This window comes from Gastrolobium bilobum, unplaced genomic scaffold, assembly GCF_033153095.1.
Source record: "Gastrolobium bilobum isolate Gb01-03AN ecotype WA unplaced genomic scaffold, APGP_CSIRO_Gbil_v1 utg9057, whole genome shotgun sequence".
Taxonomy (NCBI): domain Eukaryota; kingdom Viridiplantae; phylum Streptophyta; class Magnoliopsida; order Fabales; family Fabaceae; genus Gastrolobium; species Gastrolobium bilobum.
In genome coordinates, this window is record NW_026896087.1 from 145,001 (window position 1) to 163,567 (window position 18,567).

General features: G+C 37.3%; 1 protein-coding gene across 2 annotated transcripts in view; it reads right to left on the reverse strand.

The window, feature by feature from the left end:
- LOC133297734 (uncharacterized) overlaps positions 1–18,334 on the reverse strand; it is a 30,215-nt gene extending 11,881 nt beyond the window's left edge. Inside the window, exons 1-11 of one of the 2 annotated variants that reach the window (XM_061496924.1) lie at positions 18,151–18,334; positions 16,541–16,914; positions 16,039–16,213; positions 9,686–9,769; positions 9,376–9,617; positions 9,009–9,228; positions 2,888–2,967; positions 2,687–2,771; positions 557–688; positions 352–465; positions 207–254 (exon numbers count right to left, since the gene is read on the reverse strand). In XM_061496924.1, coding sequence (XP_061352908.1) covers positions 207–254; positions 352–465; positions 557–688; positions 2,687–2,771; positions 2,888–2,967; positions 9,009–9,228; positions 9,376–9,617; positions 9,686–9,769; positions 16,039–16,213; positions 16,541–16,761 — 1,401 coding nt within the window. In that variant the 5' untranslated portion in view covers positions 16,762–16,914; positions 18,151–18,334. Of the gene's footprint in view, positions 1–206; positions 255–351; positions 466–548; positions 689–2,686; positions 2,772–2,887; positions 2,968–9,008; positions 9,229–9,375; positions 9,618–9,685; positions 9,770–16,038; positions 16,214–16,540; positions 16,915–18,150 lie in introns of those variants that run through there. The other variant, XR_009749674.1, reaches the window with a different exon arrangement.
- Between the last annotated feature and the right edge of the window lie 233 nt (positions 18,335–18,567).

Consider the following 18,567-nt stretch of genomic DNA (forward strand, 5'->3'; position numbering starts at 1 on the left):
ATATCATACCCTTATCAGCCCCATATCATATCCTACCCTTATCCTATCCTGTCCACCAAACGAGCCCTAAGTTTCAAAGAATAAGAAATGGGCTACTAGAAGAGCCCACATCATAAAGGTCAATGCATCTGATATTAACAATGGTACAATTGCAGCCACTCTTGTAAAATAACTATATTAAAAAAATTGAATAACAAGAACCAAACCTTTCTCCACGGCCCTGGCTTTGAGGACGGTTCAGTTTGCTTGTCCACCTACACATCATTAGTAAATCAAGAGGGCATGATACTGGTTTGAAACAAAAAATAATCAACTCTTTTATATCCATGATCATAAAAATATATCACATACCTCTTCAAACTCCTCAAAATTTTGGGTATCTAATTCATCATTGACCTCAGGTATAAAAGCAGCTTTCATTTGGTACAATTTGTCCCATTCAATACCTTTGAACCAAGGGTGAGCCTGGAAATAAAATGACCAAACCCTTATTGGTTACTATGCACCTGTTTCCCTAAGTAAATTATAGAATTTAGAAAGGAACACACCACAACACCTTTATTTCATGGGCTCCTTCGGTTCCAAGCCTCTGTTCCACATTACATAGGAGTCTACAAAGAAGATCCTTTGCCTCTGCTGATAGTTTAGCTTCTTCTGGAAATTTTAAATGAGTACTCCAATTTACTATCTGCATATTGAAGGTGAGATAAAATAGGATCATTACTGACAGAACAAAAATGATAAATAGAATAAAAGGAAGCCATGCGGGCAATCAACATGGACGCGTTATAAATTGTTAATAACTATGAAATGTCATCTATTACTATAAAATGCCATACATGTGCATGATCCAAAAATAATTTGCGAGCAACAAGTAACTCAAAGAAGAAGGGGAAAAAAAGTAAATCATATCATAAATGAATGATGCAATTCTCTACATTGGAAAAATGGGAAACTATCTCAATTTTTTCTGAAATATATGCCTAGTCAACCAATACTCAAATTGCAGCCTCTTAACAAATTCAATAGTTCTAACTTCTAAGCCTTTCTGAACTTTATGCAGTCTGTAGGATTGTTTATATCAAAAAATGATGCAGCCACAGTTTCCCATTGAATTCAGAGCTACATTCTCAGCTATGGTCATGTTTTTTGATGCCTCTTTACATTTTCTGTAAGACATATAACGGATAATGTTTCAAATAATAGTTACACGTATATGGTTCAAACTATAATTTTCAATCTTGGATAACCCCTATAGTGGGATAGCAGATAGCCTCTATACTGAAGGGTGACCAATACGAAGTCAGAATCAGAAGACTTGAGAAAAAAAAAAAAAAAAAAAACCCTAGAAGGGTAAGTGATGGAACCTAATATTATTCATAAGAAATTGCAGAAATATAAATGGAGACAAGCTCCTTACAAGGATAAATTGCAGAAAATATAAAGGAAATACAGAAAATAAACACCCAAAAGACCTCACTCACTCTAAAGCCAAATACCTAGGCCAAAGAGATCCCAAGAGATCATTTCCCAAAATCCCACTCCAAATATTCTGAATACATGAATACCTCACTACACACACTCACTCACCTTTTATCCTACTTAACAGAATATTCTAGAATAGTTTCCCTAACAAACTAGCTAATTCATTAACTAACTATGGCCTCCTTTGCATTGCTGAATTTGGGCCCACTAGTCATAGCCCATCAATAAGTAACTATACAAATGCAGACGGGGTACAAAACTGAACTAGAGGCAGAGTATGTGGAGACAGAATAATAAGAACGGGGTACAGAGTCTGGGGACCATTTAAGGTCGGAACAAAACTGAACAGCAGTACAGAACATAAAACAGAGTTTAAGTGCAGGGCTTGGCCGAAAAACACCTGGCCTCGCTGAAAAATGCAAGTAATGGCCAGATAACAGAAGGCGAGCAATAGGTGTGCATTGGAACAGAAGAGAAAGGAGTAGCTGCAACTTAATATTCAGTCTCAGATTTTCGAACCCTATAGGATGTTTTGATTAAAAAGGGAGAAATCGTGAAATTGTCCCCACAAAATTGATTGGACAATGCATAGATGGGGGCAAAGTGGGGTTTTTACCAGCTTTTCACAGGAGCAGCCATGACAGTCATGAATCCCCACAATTTTGGTCACAATAGCGGGCACGACGTCAAAATGCGACGCGATGGCTTCCATGTAGTGGCAGGAGGCTGCAACGTGAGGCTAGGCGGCAAGATCATACACTATCGGTAACTCTAGCTCAAACAGTAATAACTAATAAGGCATTCATGAAGCACAGGTACCCACCTATAATCTATTGACATGTATAATATTGGATGCCAACCACCAAAAGAAACAGCAACAAACCTGCTTTGGAGGTTGGACATACAACCATGAGTCTCAACTAGAAACACGATATGTTTATCAGGAATCTAGGACCTCCATACCCGAGTAAGGGTGATATAGTCTTAATAGATTCAGGAAAATGTCAATGGTAAGGTTGTCTAGAAATACCGTAATTTCTAATTAGCATGTACTTCTAAATTCTAATACAGAAAGATGGGCTTTTTCTAAGAACAGGAACCTTGCAGAATTTAATGGATTTGAAGCCCTATACGTGCTAAATTTCAACCCCCACAAATGCATGATGCAATGCAATCCATCAGCATGTGGTCCAGAAATTACCTTTCTACAAGTCGATATTGGATCATCTGAATAAAAGGGCGGGTACCCCACAAGCATTTCATACATTGTAGCTCCTAGAGACCACCTGGAAGCATTGACACAATATCAGAATATATTGAAAGAATAAGATGTTCATACAAACCAAGCAGGGCTTGGACAGATTTTTGAAACGGCAAAGTAGCAACCCATATTCTATAATACCAATCACATTCCAAGCCATATCCTTTCTTCAGTAGAACTTCTGGAGCAATAAAATCCGGTGTTCCAACTATAGAATAGGCCTGCAATATTACAAAGAAAGAAAAGCTTAAAATGCCACCAACCTATGTAGAGTCATTATACAATCAAGAGGGGGAAAAAACTTGCCAAAACCGAAGCAAAAACTAGTGGTCACCAACTTTACATGCTGAGATTATAGGGTTTAAGGTAGAGAAGGAAGGAAAGAGAGAATAGAGACTCGCAATAACAAAATAGTTGATTGACATATGATGTAAATGATGTGTTATAAAAGACAAAGTACTAAACCCTATTTATACTAGGACATGTGTCAAGTGCTAGACTCCAAATCCTCATCAAACAAGGGAAAAACTAACTAAAGATAAAATAAAATCCCTAAGAATGAGATAACACAATTAACCCTGAAATAACATGAATTATCCAAATATATTATGCCTCATTCTCTCGCTCTGAGATATTTTGTAGACATTTCAATAGTTACCCCCTGCCCGCCCAAAACAGAGACAACTAAGTTTGTTACAAATAAAAAGTTTAGAAAGGATAATAACAAAAAATAAAGTGTGCTCCATAAACAATGACTGGAAACAAAAGTCAAGGATGCAAGAGATGAGCATTGTTGGAAAGGTAACTCAACAAGATGGCTGGAACAGTTATCAGCCTAAAAACATTTCTTGGCAAGCTATCATGCTATAAAGAACCAATTCAACCCAAAACCTTAAGGTATTGGGTGAGGATCTTTTTAATAGTTTATATTATAATCTAATACATGCATAGCAAGGTCCAAACTTCTCTGAACAACGTTTTGAAGCTTGAAATGGTAGAACAACTTTGCCCGACCCAAAACTTTGAAATTGATACTAACACTAGTTATCCTTAAAATTACAGATGAGATGAGATCCCTAAGGATAAGATAACTAAGAACATAAGATCCCTATAAATAAGATAACACGATTATCCTTAAAATTACATAAATTATACAAATCTATTATGCAAAATCTCCGCGACTAAGATATTTTGTAGATATTGGAGCATTATACATACAATATCCAACATTTAAAAATATAAAATATGTATGCTGTAAGAAACACAAACATCAAGAGTTAAAAAGAAAAGGGTTAATCTAAACAACTAGTCCTTATAGTCTCATTAGATTTGGATTTTGGTCTTTAATCTTTATAATTTATTTTTTGGATATTTGAGCCTATATTTTCAATTTTTAGGATTTTGGTCCATACCATTATGACATTAGCCCCTATGCTTTAACTGATTTGGAGTCCCTATAATTTCAGGTTATCAAGTGTTGGTCCCTATTTCCCATTCTTATAGTTTCAAATTATTAAGATATTGGTCCCACAAGAACCAAAATTCAAATGAGTGAAACTATAGTGATTGATATCCAAGAAAATGAGTAAATATACAATTTGGTCACTGAAAGGAGTTACTTGTGTTGCTTTGGACCCTCAAAGTTTCTATCTATACAAGTTGGTCCCTGAATAGATAAACTTGTAGCTAGTTGACAACTTTGGAGAACAATTTGTATAAACAAAAAATTTTAGAGACCAAAGCAACACAAATATCATCTTTCAGGGACCAAATAGTATATCTACTCCTAAAGAAATTATTGTAAATAATAGAATTATTTTATTATTATTTTGCAATAGTTAGAATACTCTATAAGTGTATTTGGGCTTAGCCCATTAGGTTTTTTAGTCTCTTTAAATAGAGAACTCTTGTACAAATATTATACAATTCAATAATATACAAATCTTTTTTTCTAGTTGGTATCAGAGCTCTTGATTCTGAGGGCTCTGCTTCCGCAAATCACTACCTCTGAAAACCAAATCCTTTTGCCTCTCGCCGCCACAAAGCTGCCATCGAGAAAAAAAATTTCCGGGGACCTTTTGGACCCCTGTTTCACTCTGTTTTTCAGATCTATCATTCTACGGAGGTTTCTTTTTCATCAGACGACCGGAACAGCTCAAGAAAAGGAAAAAAAAATGCACTGTTCACGTGACACTATTCACGCGACACTATTCACTGCGCACTGTTCACCGGACACTGTTCACGCGACACTGTTCATCGCGCACTATTCACCGGTACTGTTCATCGGAAAAAAAAGAAAAAGAAATAAAAGAAGAGAAATTTATTTTATTTTTCTGATCAACTATGTTTGGTAAGATCACACACCTTACATCTCTTCTTACATCTTGCAATGATTTCAAAAATTCATGGATAATGGATTCTTGTGCAACTGATCATATGACCTGTCTAGCTGATTCTTTTCTTTCATATCACCCTACTAGTGATATCCGTACTATAGTTGTAGCTGATGGATCCCACAAATCAGCTGTGGGTTCTAGTAACATTCAAATTCAACCTTCCTTATTTTTAAAGAATGTTCTTTATGTTCCTCAGCTCTCTACCAATCTTATCTCCACTTATAAGCTTACAACTTACATGAATTGTGCTGTCACCTTTTTTCCTACCCATTGTGTTATTCAGGATATCACCACGGGGAGGACGGTTGGAGTTGCTAAGGAGCAAGGTGGGTTGTACTATCTCATTCCAGAGCATGCTACAAGGGATACTGGGAATCAATTATTGATGAGTCATCACCCGTCTACTTCATTCTCACAGATTTGGCTTCATCACAAACGCCTGGGGCACCCGTCATTTGGCTTATTGAAGTCAATGTTTCCTTCTTTGTTTAAGGATCAGGCAATTGACTCCTTCCATTGTGATGTTTGTGAGCTTGCGAAACACCACCACGTGCCCATTCTTTCCTTTTCCTCGATTTCTGTGCAATTCTTTAATTGAATTCAAATTGTAATTGTCGTTGCTTTTATATATGTATATATTGTTCACAAAACAAAAATCTCCTTTCTCGATTTTTGTGCGTCACTTTCAATTAAAATAGATGTTCACCATCTGATTCGTTTCTTCCAATTTACTTATATTTGCAAATTAGTATGTTCTCGACTTTTGCTTATATGCATATGTTTGCAATTTTGTTTTTTTCGATTTACGTGATCAACCTATTTCAAATACATGTTTTCAGTTATATGAATTTAGTTACAATTGTTCTTTTTGAATTTTGTGCTTTACTCTATAAATTGAGGCACTAATATATATGTTATTTCTTATATATATATATATATGTTTTGGTAAATTGGAAATTAATTGTTCGCTGCAGAAAATAGATATTACATATATTTGAAATAAATTGGGAAATTTTATTATGTCTGTATTTAAAAAAAATTTAATAGTGGGAGGATAGCTTTGGGGTGGTACCTCCCAAAGTGATGAACACAACTTTTGGGCTTTATGCCTTCGATGTGAAACTGATTGTATTCGTTCTTCCCAAAGTGGTGTTTGACAGGGTTTCCCGGGATACTAGTAGCAACTTTGGAAAGAGGTGTGCACACTAGGAAGATGTGAATTGATTATGGTCAATGTGATTTGTTTGTGACAGACAGGGTTTCCCGGGTCACAGGGTAGATTGGAAGGGTTTACCGAGTCTACCATGGTTCTCTTCCCACTTAAATAATTTAATAATGATAACTGATAAGTCAAAATAGTTTGATTTAAATATTTTTGTTTGTTGAAATATTAGATTATTATTTGAATTAAATTGCCATTTGATTTTATTCTATTTTATCTTATTTCATTATATTTTATTTTATAATTGTATTTGAATTTATTTATTTTGATTAGGATTACCAGCTCTGCTGCCGTTTGTGTTTATGTCTTGTTGATTGCGATGATCCTCCGGGGGAGCAGACACTTAGTGAAACAGGTACTAAAGGTTGGGCTAGCAGTGGGCAGTGAGGATGACGAAGCAGACTTTTCTGGCTAGCTCTAGGATTTAAAGATGTGTTTTTATGAGCTTTTAAATTTTTTTATAAAGCTTAATTATTTCTTGACTTTAGTTTTAGATTTGTTTTAATATAATAAAGTCTAGCCTTGCGCTTGACAATAGTACAAGCGCGGCGGTAACACTTCCCAAATTTAATTATTTTGAACTTTCGCTGTTTTTTATAAAATTATTGAATTTATTTATGCTATTATAAATTGTTAGAATTTGGGGTGTTACATGCCTGAACCGCTGGTAAGTACTGAACACACTACTTCTTTTATTCGTGAGCCTGATATTAATTCTGATGACTTACCCATTGCTGTAAGAAAAGGAAAAAAGTCTTGTACCCAACACCCTATTTCTCATTTTGTCTCCTCTAAGAATCGCTCTATGAAGCATAGAAATTTTATTACAGCAATTGACTCTATTTCAATCCCAAAATCAGTACATGAAGCATTAAAAGATGATAATTGGGTTCAAGCCATGCATGAGGAGATGAATACATTGGAGAAGAATAATACATGGGAAGTTGTTGGCAAGCCAAATGGAAAAGGGACAGTAGGGTGCAGATAGGACTCTTGAGAGGTATAAAGCTCGATTGGTAGCCAAGGGATACACACAAACCTATGGCATTGATTACGAAGAAACATTTGCTCCAGTGGCCAAAATGAACATTGTAAGAGTTCTATTGTCCCTCGATGCTCATTTTAGCTAGGATTTCTACCAATTTGATGTGAAAAATGTCTTTCTCAATGGTGAATTAGAAGAGGAGGTTTACATGGAGATTACACCTGGATTTAACTCTACAAATGGAGATAATAAAGTTTGCAGGTTAAAGAAGACGTTGTATGGTTTGAAGCAATCCCCGCGTGCTTGGTTTGGAAGATTTACCAAAGTCATGCTTTCATTGGGATACAAGCAAAGCCAAGGGGATCATACACTTTTCTTTAAACATTCTCAGGAAGGTAAGACCACTATCCTTCTAGTTTATGTTGATGACATTATTATAACAGAGGATGATATAGGTGAGAAATGTGCTCTGAAAAAAAGACTGACTGCTGAATTTGAAGTAAAAGATCTTGAAAAACTGAGATATTTTCTTGGGATAGAAGTTGCTCATTCAAAGCAAGGGATATTTATTTGTCAAAAGAAGTATGTTCTTGACCTCCTTAAAGAAGCAGGAAAACTTGGGTGTAAACCTTCCAGTACTCCGATTGAGCAGAATCACAGACTAGGAAGTGAAAATGAGAGCTCTCCAGTTGACAAAGGACAATATCAACGAATAGTGGGCAGATTGATATATCTAGCTCATACTAGACCTGTTCTAGCTTATGCAGTTAGTGTTGTTAGTCAATTTATGCATGATCCGAGGGAGAAACACTTGCGAGTTGTGGACAGGATTCTCCAATATACGAAAGGCACACCAGGTAGAGGACTATTGTTCCAGAGAGGAGGAAACTTATCCTTAGAAGTTTATACAGACGCCGATTATGCTGGATCCGTGACTGACCGACGGTCTACTTCGAGCTATTGTATGTTTCTCTGTGGAAATTTTATAACATGGAGAAGTAAAAAGCAAAATGTGGTTGCTAGATCAAGTGCAGAAGCAGAATTTCGAGCTATGGCTCAAGGTATCTGTGAATTATTATGGCTGAAAATCATTCTAGATGATCTCAAGGTGAGATATGAAGATCTATGAAGTTACTTTGTGATAACAAGTCAGCTATTTGTATAGACCACAATCCAGTTCAACACGATCAAACCAAACATATTGAGATTGATCGCCACTTCATTAAAGAGAAATTAGACAGTGGACTGATCAATACTCCATATATTCCTTCTGGTCGTCAATTGGCTGAAGTCTTAACCAAGGGTCTTCCTAATGATAGATTTCAAGAACTTACTACCAAGCTGAGAATGATAAATATCCATTCCTCAGCTTGGGGGGAGTATTGTAAATAATAGAATTATTATTATTTTATAATAGTTAGAATACTCTATAAGTGTATTTGGGCTTAGCCCATTAGGTTTTTTAGTCTCTTTAAATAGAGAACTCTTGTACAAATATTATACAATTCAATAATATACAAATCTTATTTTCTAGTGAAATAGTATAAGGATCAAAATCCAAATCATATGAAAGTCTAAGGACTAATTGTTTATTTTAACCAAAATTAAAGTGTCAACCTGATGCCTGTTTATGTATAGTATTTTATATGGGGGACTTACAAGCATTCGCCGATTTTTCTGCCAATGCTGCAGTTGCTCCTGTTGCGTTCGTTTAGGAGCCAGAGGACGTCCATCGTTATGAAGGGCTCCACTTCTGTTACTTCTAACAGAGAAGTCGTTTTCCTGAAGATCACTGCAGTCTAGCAGTTTGCATAATCCAAAATTTGACAATTTCATGTGACCATTTCTATCTAACAGCAAGCTGTCAGGCTTGATGTCTCTGGAATGCATTTCAAAATCAGAATATCAAATATTTATTGACCCACAAGAAGACTACTGTAAGACAAGTATCATTGGTCCATGTCACAAAAGTAAGAATACTAAAATTTTCCATCATTGGGTGTTACAGTTTACAGCTTGAGTTTACCTATGAACATAATTATGTTTATGAATTGACTCTATGGCTAGGACAGTCTCCCCAACATAGAACTTGGCTTCATCTTCTGTCAATATTTCTTTCCGCAACAACAACGTCATTATATCTCCACCAGGTAGATACTCCATTATGAGATATAAATACTCTTCATCTTGAAATGAACAATAAAGTTTTACAATGCAGTTGCTGTCAACTTCTGCAAGTAGGTTCCTCTCAGCTTTGACATGTTCAACCTAAAAAAAAAGTATCGAACAAGTATAAGAAAACAACATTTACTCAAATTACGTGACGATTTCAATACCTGGCCTCTATGGAGCATCTCTGACTTCTTAAGCTTCTTCATAGCATATACATGACCAGTTACCTTTTCTCGACAGACTCTAACCTGTAAAAAGATGAAAATGCAAAATCGTAATGAAGCATCTCATAAAATATCTGCATGAGAAACATAAAAAATATTGAAGTTACAGAATGCAACATAAGCGTGACTTATTTACGCAGCAAGAGAAATAAAAGTTCATTACTAGCCAAAGAGACTATTCAATGTATACACTATGTCTCCAAGCCGACTGATACGAATGGATGTAAATGAAACACAAAAATGACTGAATAATCCTCTTAATATTGATATTTCTGAACAATCAAGCAATAAAAGAAGGATTACATCTGGTTTTTCATAGTACTGCTATGGATCAGTGTTTAAAGGAAATAAGAAAATACAAGAGACGCCTCTGCACTCCCTTAAGAAAATATATAACAACTTGACCCCTTGGTGCCCTCCATTCCCTTCCCACTCTCTTACGAATACTCACTCCTCTAACTGACTTGTAATGCGTTGGACGTCATTCTCATCTAACAGTTTGTCTGACTCAGCAGTAACAAACTGATTGGCATTGGCATCTTTGGAATTAAGTCCTCTCCTCTTGCCTTTATCTCTTACATAAACTTTGTGCAATTGGGCCTTACGTGATTGGGCTCTATCAATACTCCCCCCACCACTAGCACCTTTGTCCTCAAGGTGGAGTTCTGGAAATTGATTGTCCAAGGTAACAAAATCCTCCCAAGAATTTTCAAAGTCTGGTAGTCCGCACCATTTGACTAGAACTTGAACTTTTCCCTAAAGATCCCTGCGCCTATCCAGAATATCAGCAGGTGTCACCCTTAATTCCCATTCAGCAGTCATCCCCTCTGGTAATGGCTGAGCGTTATTCACCAAAGGATCAACCTTTTTAAGCAATGATACATGAAAAATCGGATGAACTTTACAACCAGCCGGTAAAGTTAAACGATAAGCAGCCATACCAACCTTTTCTTCCACTGGAAAGGGTCCATAAAAACGAGGATGCAACTTCTTGTTGATTCTCGTTGCAAGTGTTTTCAATCTATAAGGTTGAATCCGTAGATACACCCTATCCCCTACCTCAAACTGGATGTCTTTTCGATGTTTATCTGTCTGGACCTTCATCCTATGTTGAGCTTTCTCTAAAGACGCTTTCAACTCATCCAAAATGACTTCCCTTTCTGCCAGTAATGAGGACACTACATCCACTTTCGAAAAACTATTCCCCACTCGCAGTAAATGTGGGGGATCAATTCCTTATAATGCCTTGAATGGTGTCATTCCGGTAGATTATTTGTATGTGATATTATACCAGAATTCAGCCCAATGCAGCCACCTTGGCCAGTTCTTCTGTTTAGGACCACAAAAACAACGGAGATACGTCTCCAATCCTCTGTTAACCACCTCGGATTGCCCATTGGATTGTGGGTGATATGTTGTACTGTAGTGCAGCTTAGTACCAGCTGACTTGAATAGTTCCGACCAGAATTTGCTCCAAAACACCTTATCTTTATCAGATACTACCACTAGCGGGAACCCATGCAAACGCACAACCTCCTTAACAAATAATTCTGCCACATTCTTTGCTGAATAAGGATGAGACAACACCGTAAAGTGAGCATATTTAGTCAAACGATCCACCACCACAAAAAGGGTATCAACTCCAAAAGCTCTAGGGAGACCACGAATGAAATCCATTGAGATTTCAGACCAAACCTGTGTGGGAATGGGCAACGGCTGTAATAGACCCATAGGTGACAGATTTTGGACTTTGTTTTGTTGACAAACGGAACAAGCCTTAACATACTGTTGAATGGATTTCCTCATTCCTTCCCAATATACTACTCCCAATACTTTGTTATATGTTCGAGAAAAGCCCGAATGACCACCCACATTAGAATCATGGAACTCATGCAGAATTAAGGGAATAAATCTAGAGGATGGAGATAATACTAACATGTCCTTGTAAAACAGTCTTCCTCCAGCTAATTTAAATCCCACATGCGCCTCAGAATTTAACATCAAAAATTGTATAATTTTTCACAGCTTCAGATCCCCTTGGAGCTCTCTATCCACCTCCTCCAATTCAGGTAGATGTACCTAAGAAAGTAAGGAATAAAACATGGTTCTAGAAAGAGCATCCGCCACTACATTTTCTTTCCCTGGCTGATACTGAATTTCGAAGTCATAGCCCAGTAACTTAGATGTCCAACGTTGTTGTTCCTCTCCTAAAACATTCTGGTCCAATAAAAATCTAAGACTTTTCTGATCAGTTTTCATGATAAAATGCCTTCCTAGAAGATATGGACGCCATTTCTTGACTGCAAAGACAATGGCCATCAATTCCTTCTCATAAACAGATTTGGACAAGGCAGTCTTGGAAAACCCTTGGCTAATCTAAGCCAAAGGCCTACCCTCTTGCATAAGTACTACTCCTATACCCTTCCCCGAGGCATCTGTTACCACCGTAAATATCTTTGAAAAATCGGGTAATGCTAACACTGGCATACTGGTCATGGCCTTTTTTAACAATTGAAATGCCTCCTTTGTTGTTTGCTCCCACTTGAATCCTTCTTTTTTAAGCAATTGTGTCAATGGCTGAGGAATTTTTCCGTATCTCTCACAAATTTACGATAATAACCAGTGAGCCCCAAAAACCCCCGCACTTCCTTCACATTCTTAGGGCTCAGCCAATCTACCATGGCCTAGATTTTATTGGGATCAGCACTAACACCATCAACAGTGATAAAATGACCCAGATATTCAATCCTACTTTGCCCTAATTTACATTTTTTTTGTTAACAAACAACTTGTGCTTTTGTAGAGCTGAAAATACTGATTGAAGATGTTCAATATGTTCTAGGGAATTCTTACTGTAAATCAAAATATCATCGAAAAATACCAAAACGAACTTCCTCAAAAAATTCTTCAATACCTCGTTAATAAGAGCATTAAAGGTTGACGGAGCATTCGTGAGTCCAAACAACATCACTAAATATTCATCATGACCCTCATGCGTCCTGAATGCTGTTTTGGGAATGTCCTCCTCATTCATTCTGATTTGATGGTAACCAGATTTTAAATCTAGTTTGCTGAACACCCTAGACCCCCCAAGTTCATCCAATAATTCCTCCACCACCGGTATTGGGAACTTGTCAGGGACTGTCATTTTATTCAACGACATGTAATCAATGCAAACTCTCCAACTACCAACTTTTTTTTTACCAGAATGACCGGGCTAGAGTATAGACTAACACTTGGTCTAATAAATCCATCACTCATTAATTCAGCAATCAATTTCTCAATCTCTGTTTTCTGGTAATGGGGATACCTGTATGGACGCACTTGACTCCCTGGCTTCAATGTGATAGAATGATCTCGGTTTCGTTGAGGGGGAATTCACGTCGATCTTGAAAAAAGATCCTCATATTCTTCCAATAAAGCTGCTAACTCCTTCCACACATGAGGAAAAATACTATCATCATACTTCACTTCCAGCTTAGCCCCCTCTTTTTCTACATAATACCCCTGACCTGTTTGCAGCAGAGCCTTGGTCATGGACTTAAGGGATGACAGTGTTCTGGATAAAGATGGATCCCCCTTGATGAAGGTCTCCTTGCCTGGTGCTTCATACTTGAGAGTCATCTCTCAAAAATTTTCCCTTATTTCTCCTAATTCCTTCAACCAATCCAGACCCAGAACAATATCCGCTCCCCCTAAGGCAAAAATGAATAGGTCTTGCACAATCTCATGGTTTTGAACCACGACTTTAACCTTCCTACACACCCCACTGAATTCTACCTTGTGCCCGTCTCCCACTTCAACTTTGAATAAATGAGTCTTTTCCACTTTTAATCTTAACCGCTGCACTACCTCTAACTTGACGAAGTTGCTGGACGCACCACAATCGATGAGCACCTCCAGCCTTTCCCCTTCTACTTCCCCTCAAACTTTCATCGACTGATTGGAAGTAAGACCCATCATGCTATGTAAAGTTAACTGCAACAGCAACTCCTCACCCTCGCAACACGGTTCCAGATTAGCGTCCACTTCCTCTGTCTCTTTATCAGCCTCGTCGTTGTCCCCATCATCCATGATCAGAAGATGGAGTTGTCTGGCTGCACATCGATGCTCCGGTGACCATTTCTCTTCGCATCGAAAACACAGCCCCTTATTCCTTCGGTCCGTCGCCTTCGCGTTGGATAGTCGTCGAAACCCACTCTTCTGGTTTGCCGTTACACTTCCGTGAGACGCAGCTCCAGATGCACTCCCTGCGACGCCGCTCCAGCTCCGCCACGAACTAGGGCATGATTTTTCTGAATCTCAGCGTGATTGGCTTGACCCGAACCCAACGAAGTGGCTGGGTTATGTTTACTAACCCCCCCCCCCCCTAGGTGTGTGGGTTGGCCACCAAACCTCAATGGGTCGTTAAACATTTTAGGCCCAAAGTAACCCACGCCTTCTTCTGCCCATGCTAAGTTACCCTGGTCAATTTTTTGGGCCAGTTTCAACATTAAAGCCAAACTCAGCCCAGGAGTCATAAGGATCTCTTGCCTTATGCTGAGCTTCAGCCCACTCAACCATGCTCCCTTCAACATTTCTTCATCTGCGTAACGCATAGTCCCCACCACCGCTTCGAACTCGCTCCTGAACTCCATCACCGAGCCGGTTTGTTTCAACGAGTAGAATGGGCCATACGGATTATCCAGTAATTCAAGCTGAAATCTACACAAAACCTCTCGTCGGAATTGTCCCAAGGTCGCCATAGGTTTATCCAGCTCCCACCAACAATACCAGTTAAGTGCTTCTCCTTCTAAAACCAGCATCACCGTCGAAACCTTGTCCTCTTCTCCAATATCGTTCACCAGAAAAGATCTCTCCACTTTGCTAAGCCATGCATAGGCATTTTCCCCTGTGAAAATTGGAATGTCCAATTTTTGGACCCGTGGATCCATGTAACTCGTTCCCCTGTGACCACCATGAGACCCCTCCAAATTATTTCCCCTTCGGTTCTCATCTCCACGGTTATTCCGATTGCGAAATTCTTCCGAACGGAGCTACTCCATTCTCGCACCCAGTTCCCTAATTGTCAGATGATTTCAGCTTGATTCGCATCACTGACATCCATCCTTCGTATTAACTCCTCCTGAGCTTGCTCACCGCGACGAAATCTCTCCTCCATGCCTTCCATATTTCTCGTCATTACCATAACCCAGCTCCCAGTCGAAGCTTAGATACCAATTTGATACGAATGGATGTAAATGAAACACAAAAATGACTGAATAATCCTCTTAATATTGATATTTCTGAACAATCAAGCAATAAAAGAAGGATTACATCTGGTTCTCCATAGTACTGCTATGGATCAGTGTTTAAAGGAAATAAAAAAATACAAGAGACGCCCCTGCACTCCCTTAAGAAAATACATAACAACTTGACCCCTTGGTGCCCTCCATTTCGTTCCCACCCTCTTACTAATACTCACTCCTCTAACTGACTTGTAATGCGCTGGACGTCATTCTCCTCTAACGGTTTGTTTGACTCAGCAGTAACAAACTGATTGGCATTGGCATATTTGGAATTAAGCCCTCTCCTCTTGCCTTTATCTCTTACATAAACTTTGTGCAACTGGGCCGTACGTAATTGGGCTCTATCACCGACCTTCTCATAAAATTCCATAGGCCAGTCTATGATGGAACAGTTAACATGGATAACACAGACTGGCATTTTCTTTGCAACTGGAATAATTCATAAAATTCATTGTTACAGCAGACAATTTAAACCAAAAAAGGGTCAAAATACCAAGGTTGTCTAGATTTTTAAATTAGATATTTTTCTTGGTAAAACTTCATTACCACTACCAATTTTGAAAAGTAAAGATCCCCTGCAATTAACAATTTTGAAGGGCTACTTCTCCCTGACATGCCTTAAGTTATATCCCCAATCTACATTTTTCTGTCATATGCATTTGAACTTTTAGAATACATACCAGTGTTAAATAAGTAATATGGTTCCCATTACACAATAAGATTAAAAACTTAGGACTACCTCTAAATATCAGGAACAGCCATGACAATAGAAAAGAACAGGAATGATATAAATGTCAAAGAGAGTTATAAACCTATAATAAGAATTATTTGTCTCGATCAACTCTCCAATTTCCACACATGCATATCCCTCAAGTCCTTTTAATTACTGGAGGACACAGTAACATTATTGCCAGGATTTGTTAATATAAAAATCTTTAAGGTCAAACATATAGGAAAAGCTATAACATTTGGTTTTACTTGGATGCATACAAAGGTAGAGTATACCTCTCCAAATTCACCCATCCCAATCATAGTCAGCGGCTCAAAGTCATCGGCCCCCATCTTAAGTCTCTGAAGGCGCATGTATTCGGTTTCCTTTTTTTCCAAATATTTAAGCAAGTTGCTCTGCTCTTCCTCAGAGACTTCAGCGTCAGCCAACTTTTTTTCTAGCATATTACGTCTGCAAAGAATAATGAACTTAGGCCTTATTAAAGACTTAAAACTATTTCCATTTGCAGAAGGTATTTGCACATAATATATAACACCACATCAGAGACAATAAACGACATGATGACAAGAATGCCATATAAATACAATACTATATTGCAGAATCAAGTGTTGAAAAATACTTGTTAGGAAACAAAAAGCAAGGACAATATGGAAATCTCTTATTTTCATCTGCTCAGAGATTACAATAACTGTGTCAAAATAACTACTTCATACGGTACAGAACTCTACAGTTGGACAGCCATCATGACCGAAAATATATAAATTGAAGTAAAGATACCTTTCCTTCCTCTCTTGCAGGCCCTGCATCTGCTTCTTATAATGATTTTCTATATATTGCTTCGCAGCTTCAACCTTCTGTTTCGTTATATTTGAAGGTGCTTCCACATTTGTTGGGGGTTTTGACCCTTCTTTTGCCATGCCTGTAGTTTCCTTATTTTTTGCAGATTTCATTTTATCATTTGACTTGAACTTACTAAACCAGCGTCTAATAGTTTCCATTTATTCAATCACCTCTTGAGCTGCTGTATTATATATTCTTCACCAAACACTAAGGACCAGAAGTTTTGCCAAACAAGGTTCTCAATTTACCAGACAAGAAAATCAAGGCTCCATTGTTCAACAGAAGAATCCAAGGCACATTAACTGCTACTTCTTTCCAAACAGGAAAATAAATGGCAACCAAACAACAAACTTTAGTATCATCCATACGGTTAATAACTGATCAGAAGTAAAACTTCATCACACATAAGAGTATATAGAAGCATTCCACAACCACAAACCTGGAAGCTAAAATAAACAAAAACAAAATAATTTGAGGGCTAATTTGTTATGTGAATCAAGAAGAAAAAGGGGGAAATGTTGATCATAACTAATCCAATTTCAAGTAGAGGAATTGTCGGAGCAACAAATGCAGTACTGAACCCTTCTCTCTTTTGATTTTAATCAATTAATTTCATTGTGATTTTTTGTATATGTAATATTGAATATGTATAAGGGTTGAGGATCCTTAGTTTTCTGATTAAATTCGTTCTTGCATGATTTCTTGTAGAGGGTTGCCATAAACATTGATTTTCTTTATTTTTCCCATTTAATTTTGATTTCGCTGCCATTGCTTCTGAGTTGGATGTTATTAGAATTGTTTTAATTCTGTTTTGTGTTGGGAAAAAAGTTTATAATTTGCAAATTTCGTTTTAGTTGAAGTTCTGTTGAAAAGTATTGAATTTTGAATTGTTTCTTCCAAAAGAAGTAACACACAATTCACCCCCCTCTTGTGTGATTGTTTAGCCATCTTTTCTTTTCAAAATTTAACCTAAACATTTCAAAAGTGGAATAATCAGTCACGAAAATACGAAAAAAGTGAAGCATTCCCTAAGATCCTCATTTTGCAACAAGATTCCAAGAGCTTTTACTTTTCCATATTAGCATTACTTGAAACTAACGGAAACAATGAATTACTCTCCATGAAGTTCAGAACAATTTTAAAAGTACTATTCAAAACTTCCAGATTTCTTCAAAAGTATATATATTCAGAAACAATGGAATTAAAATCATGAACACCAATCTAGCACACTATAATTCAATAATCCACAGTGCATGTCAAAATCAAAATCACTCAGCTGGGGCATCAAGAATATGGTCAAATTACAAACTTTTGGACAACTACAATGCCCAATCACCAAAAAATAAAAAAAGTTCATTTTGTTTTATCTTTCCCCACATGTTCTAACCATCCAAACAGAAACCCAATAATAGAAATAAGACACCCTCGAAAAAAAAAATTAAATAAAATAAAATCTGAATCAAAGTCAAAACTGATCAAGCAATAACACTAGTACAAACAAACAATTAGAAATTTGGATTGAAAAAGGAAAAGGGTATTCTGCAAACCTTGAATTGAGATGAATCTGAAACTGAAAAGAGTGTAAGAGAAGAGGGCGAGATTATCGTCGGAGAAGAGTAGAGAAGCAGTTTGCTTTATTGTCTGTTGATTGATGAATGGGACGTTAATGTGTATTGGGTTGTGATGCCTCAATGTCATTAGCTTATTTTTGCTTTTCATTTTTTTTCTTTTCTTTTGTTTTTGTTTTTGTTTTGTTTTGCGTTGAACTTGAAAGTTGGAAGCCACTTTGAAATAAAACTTATAAAAACCTTTTAGAGTTGAATATTCAGATATGAATGGATAGTGTTTGTTGAAAGGTGTAAAAAGAAGACCAGGTCTGGTCAATCCTGCGGCCAACATTTGTAATAATTAATAATGATACCCTTTGACCGACAGGTGTGTGTGTTTGTGTTCTACCTTTACAT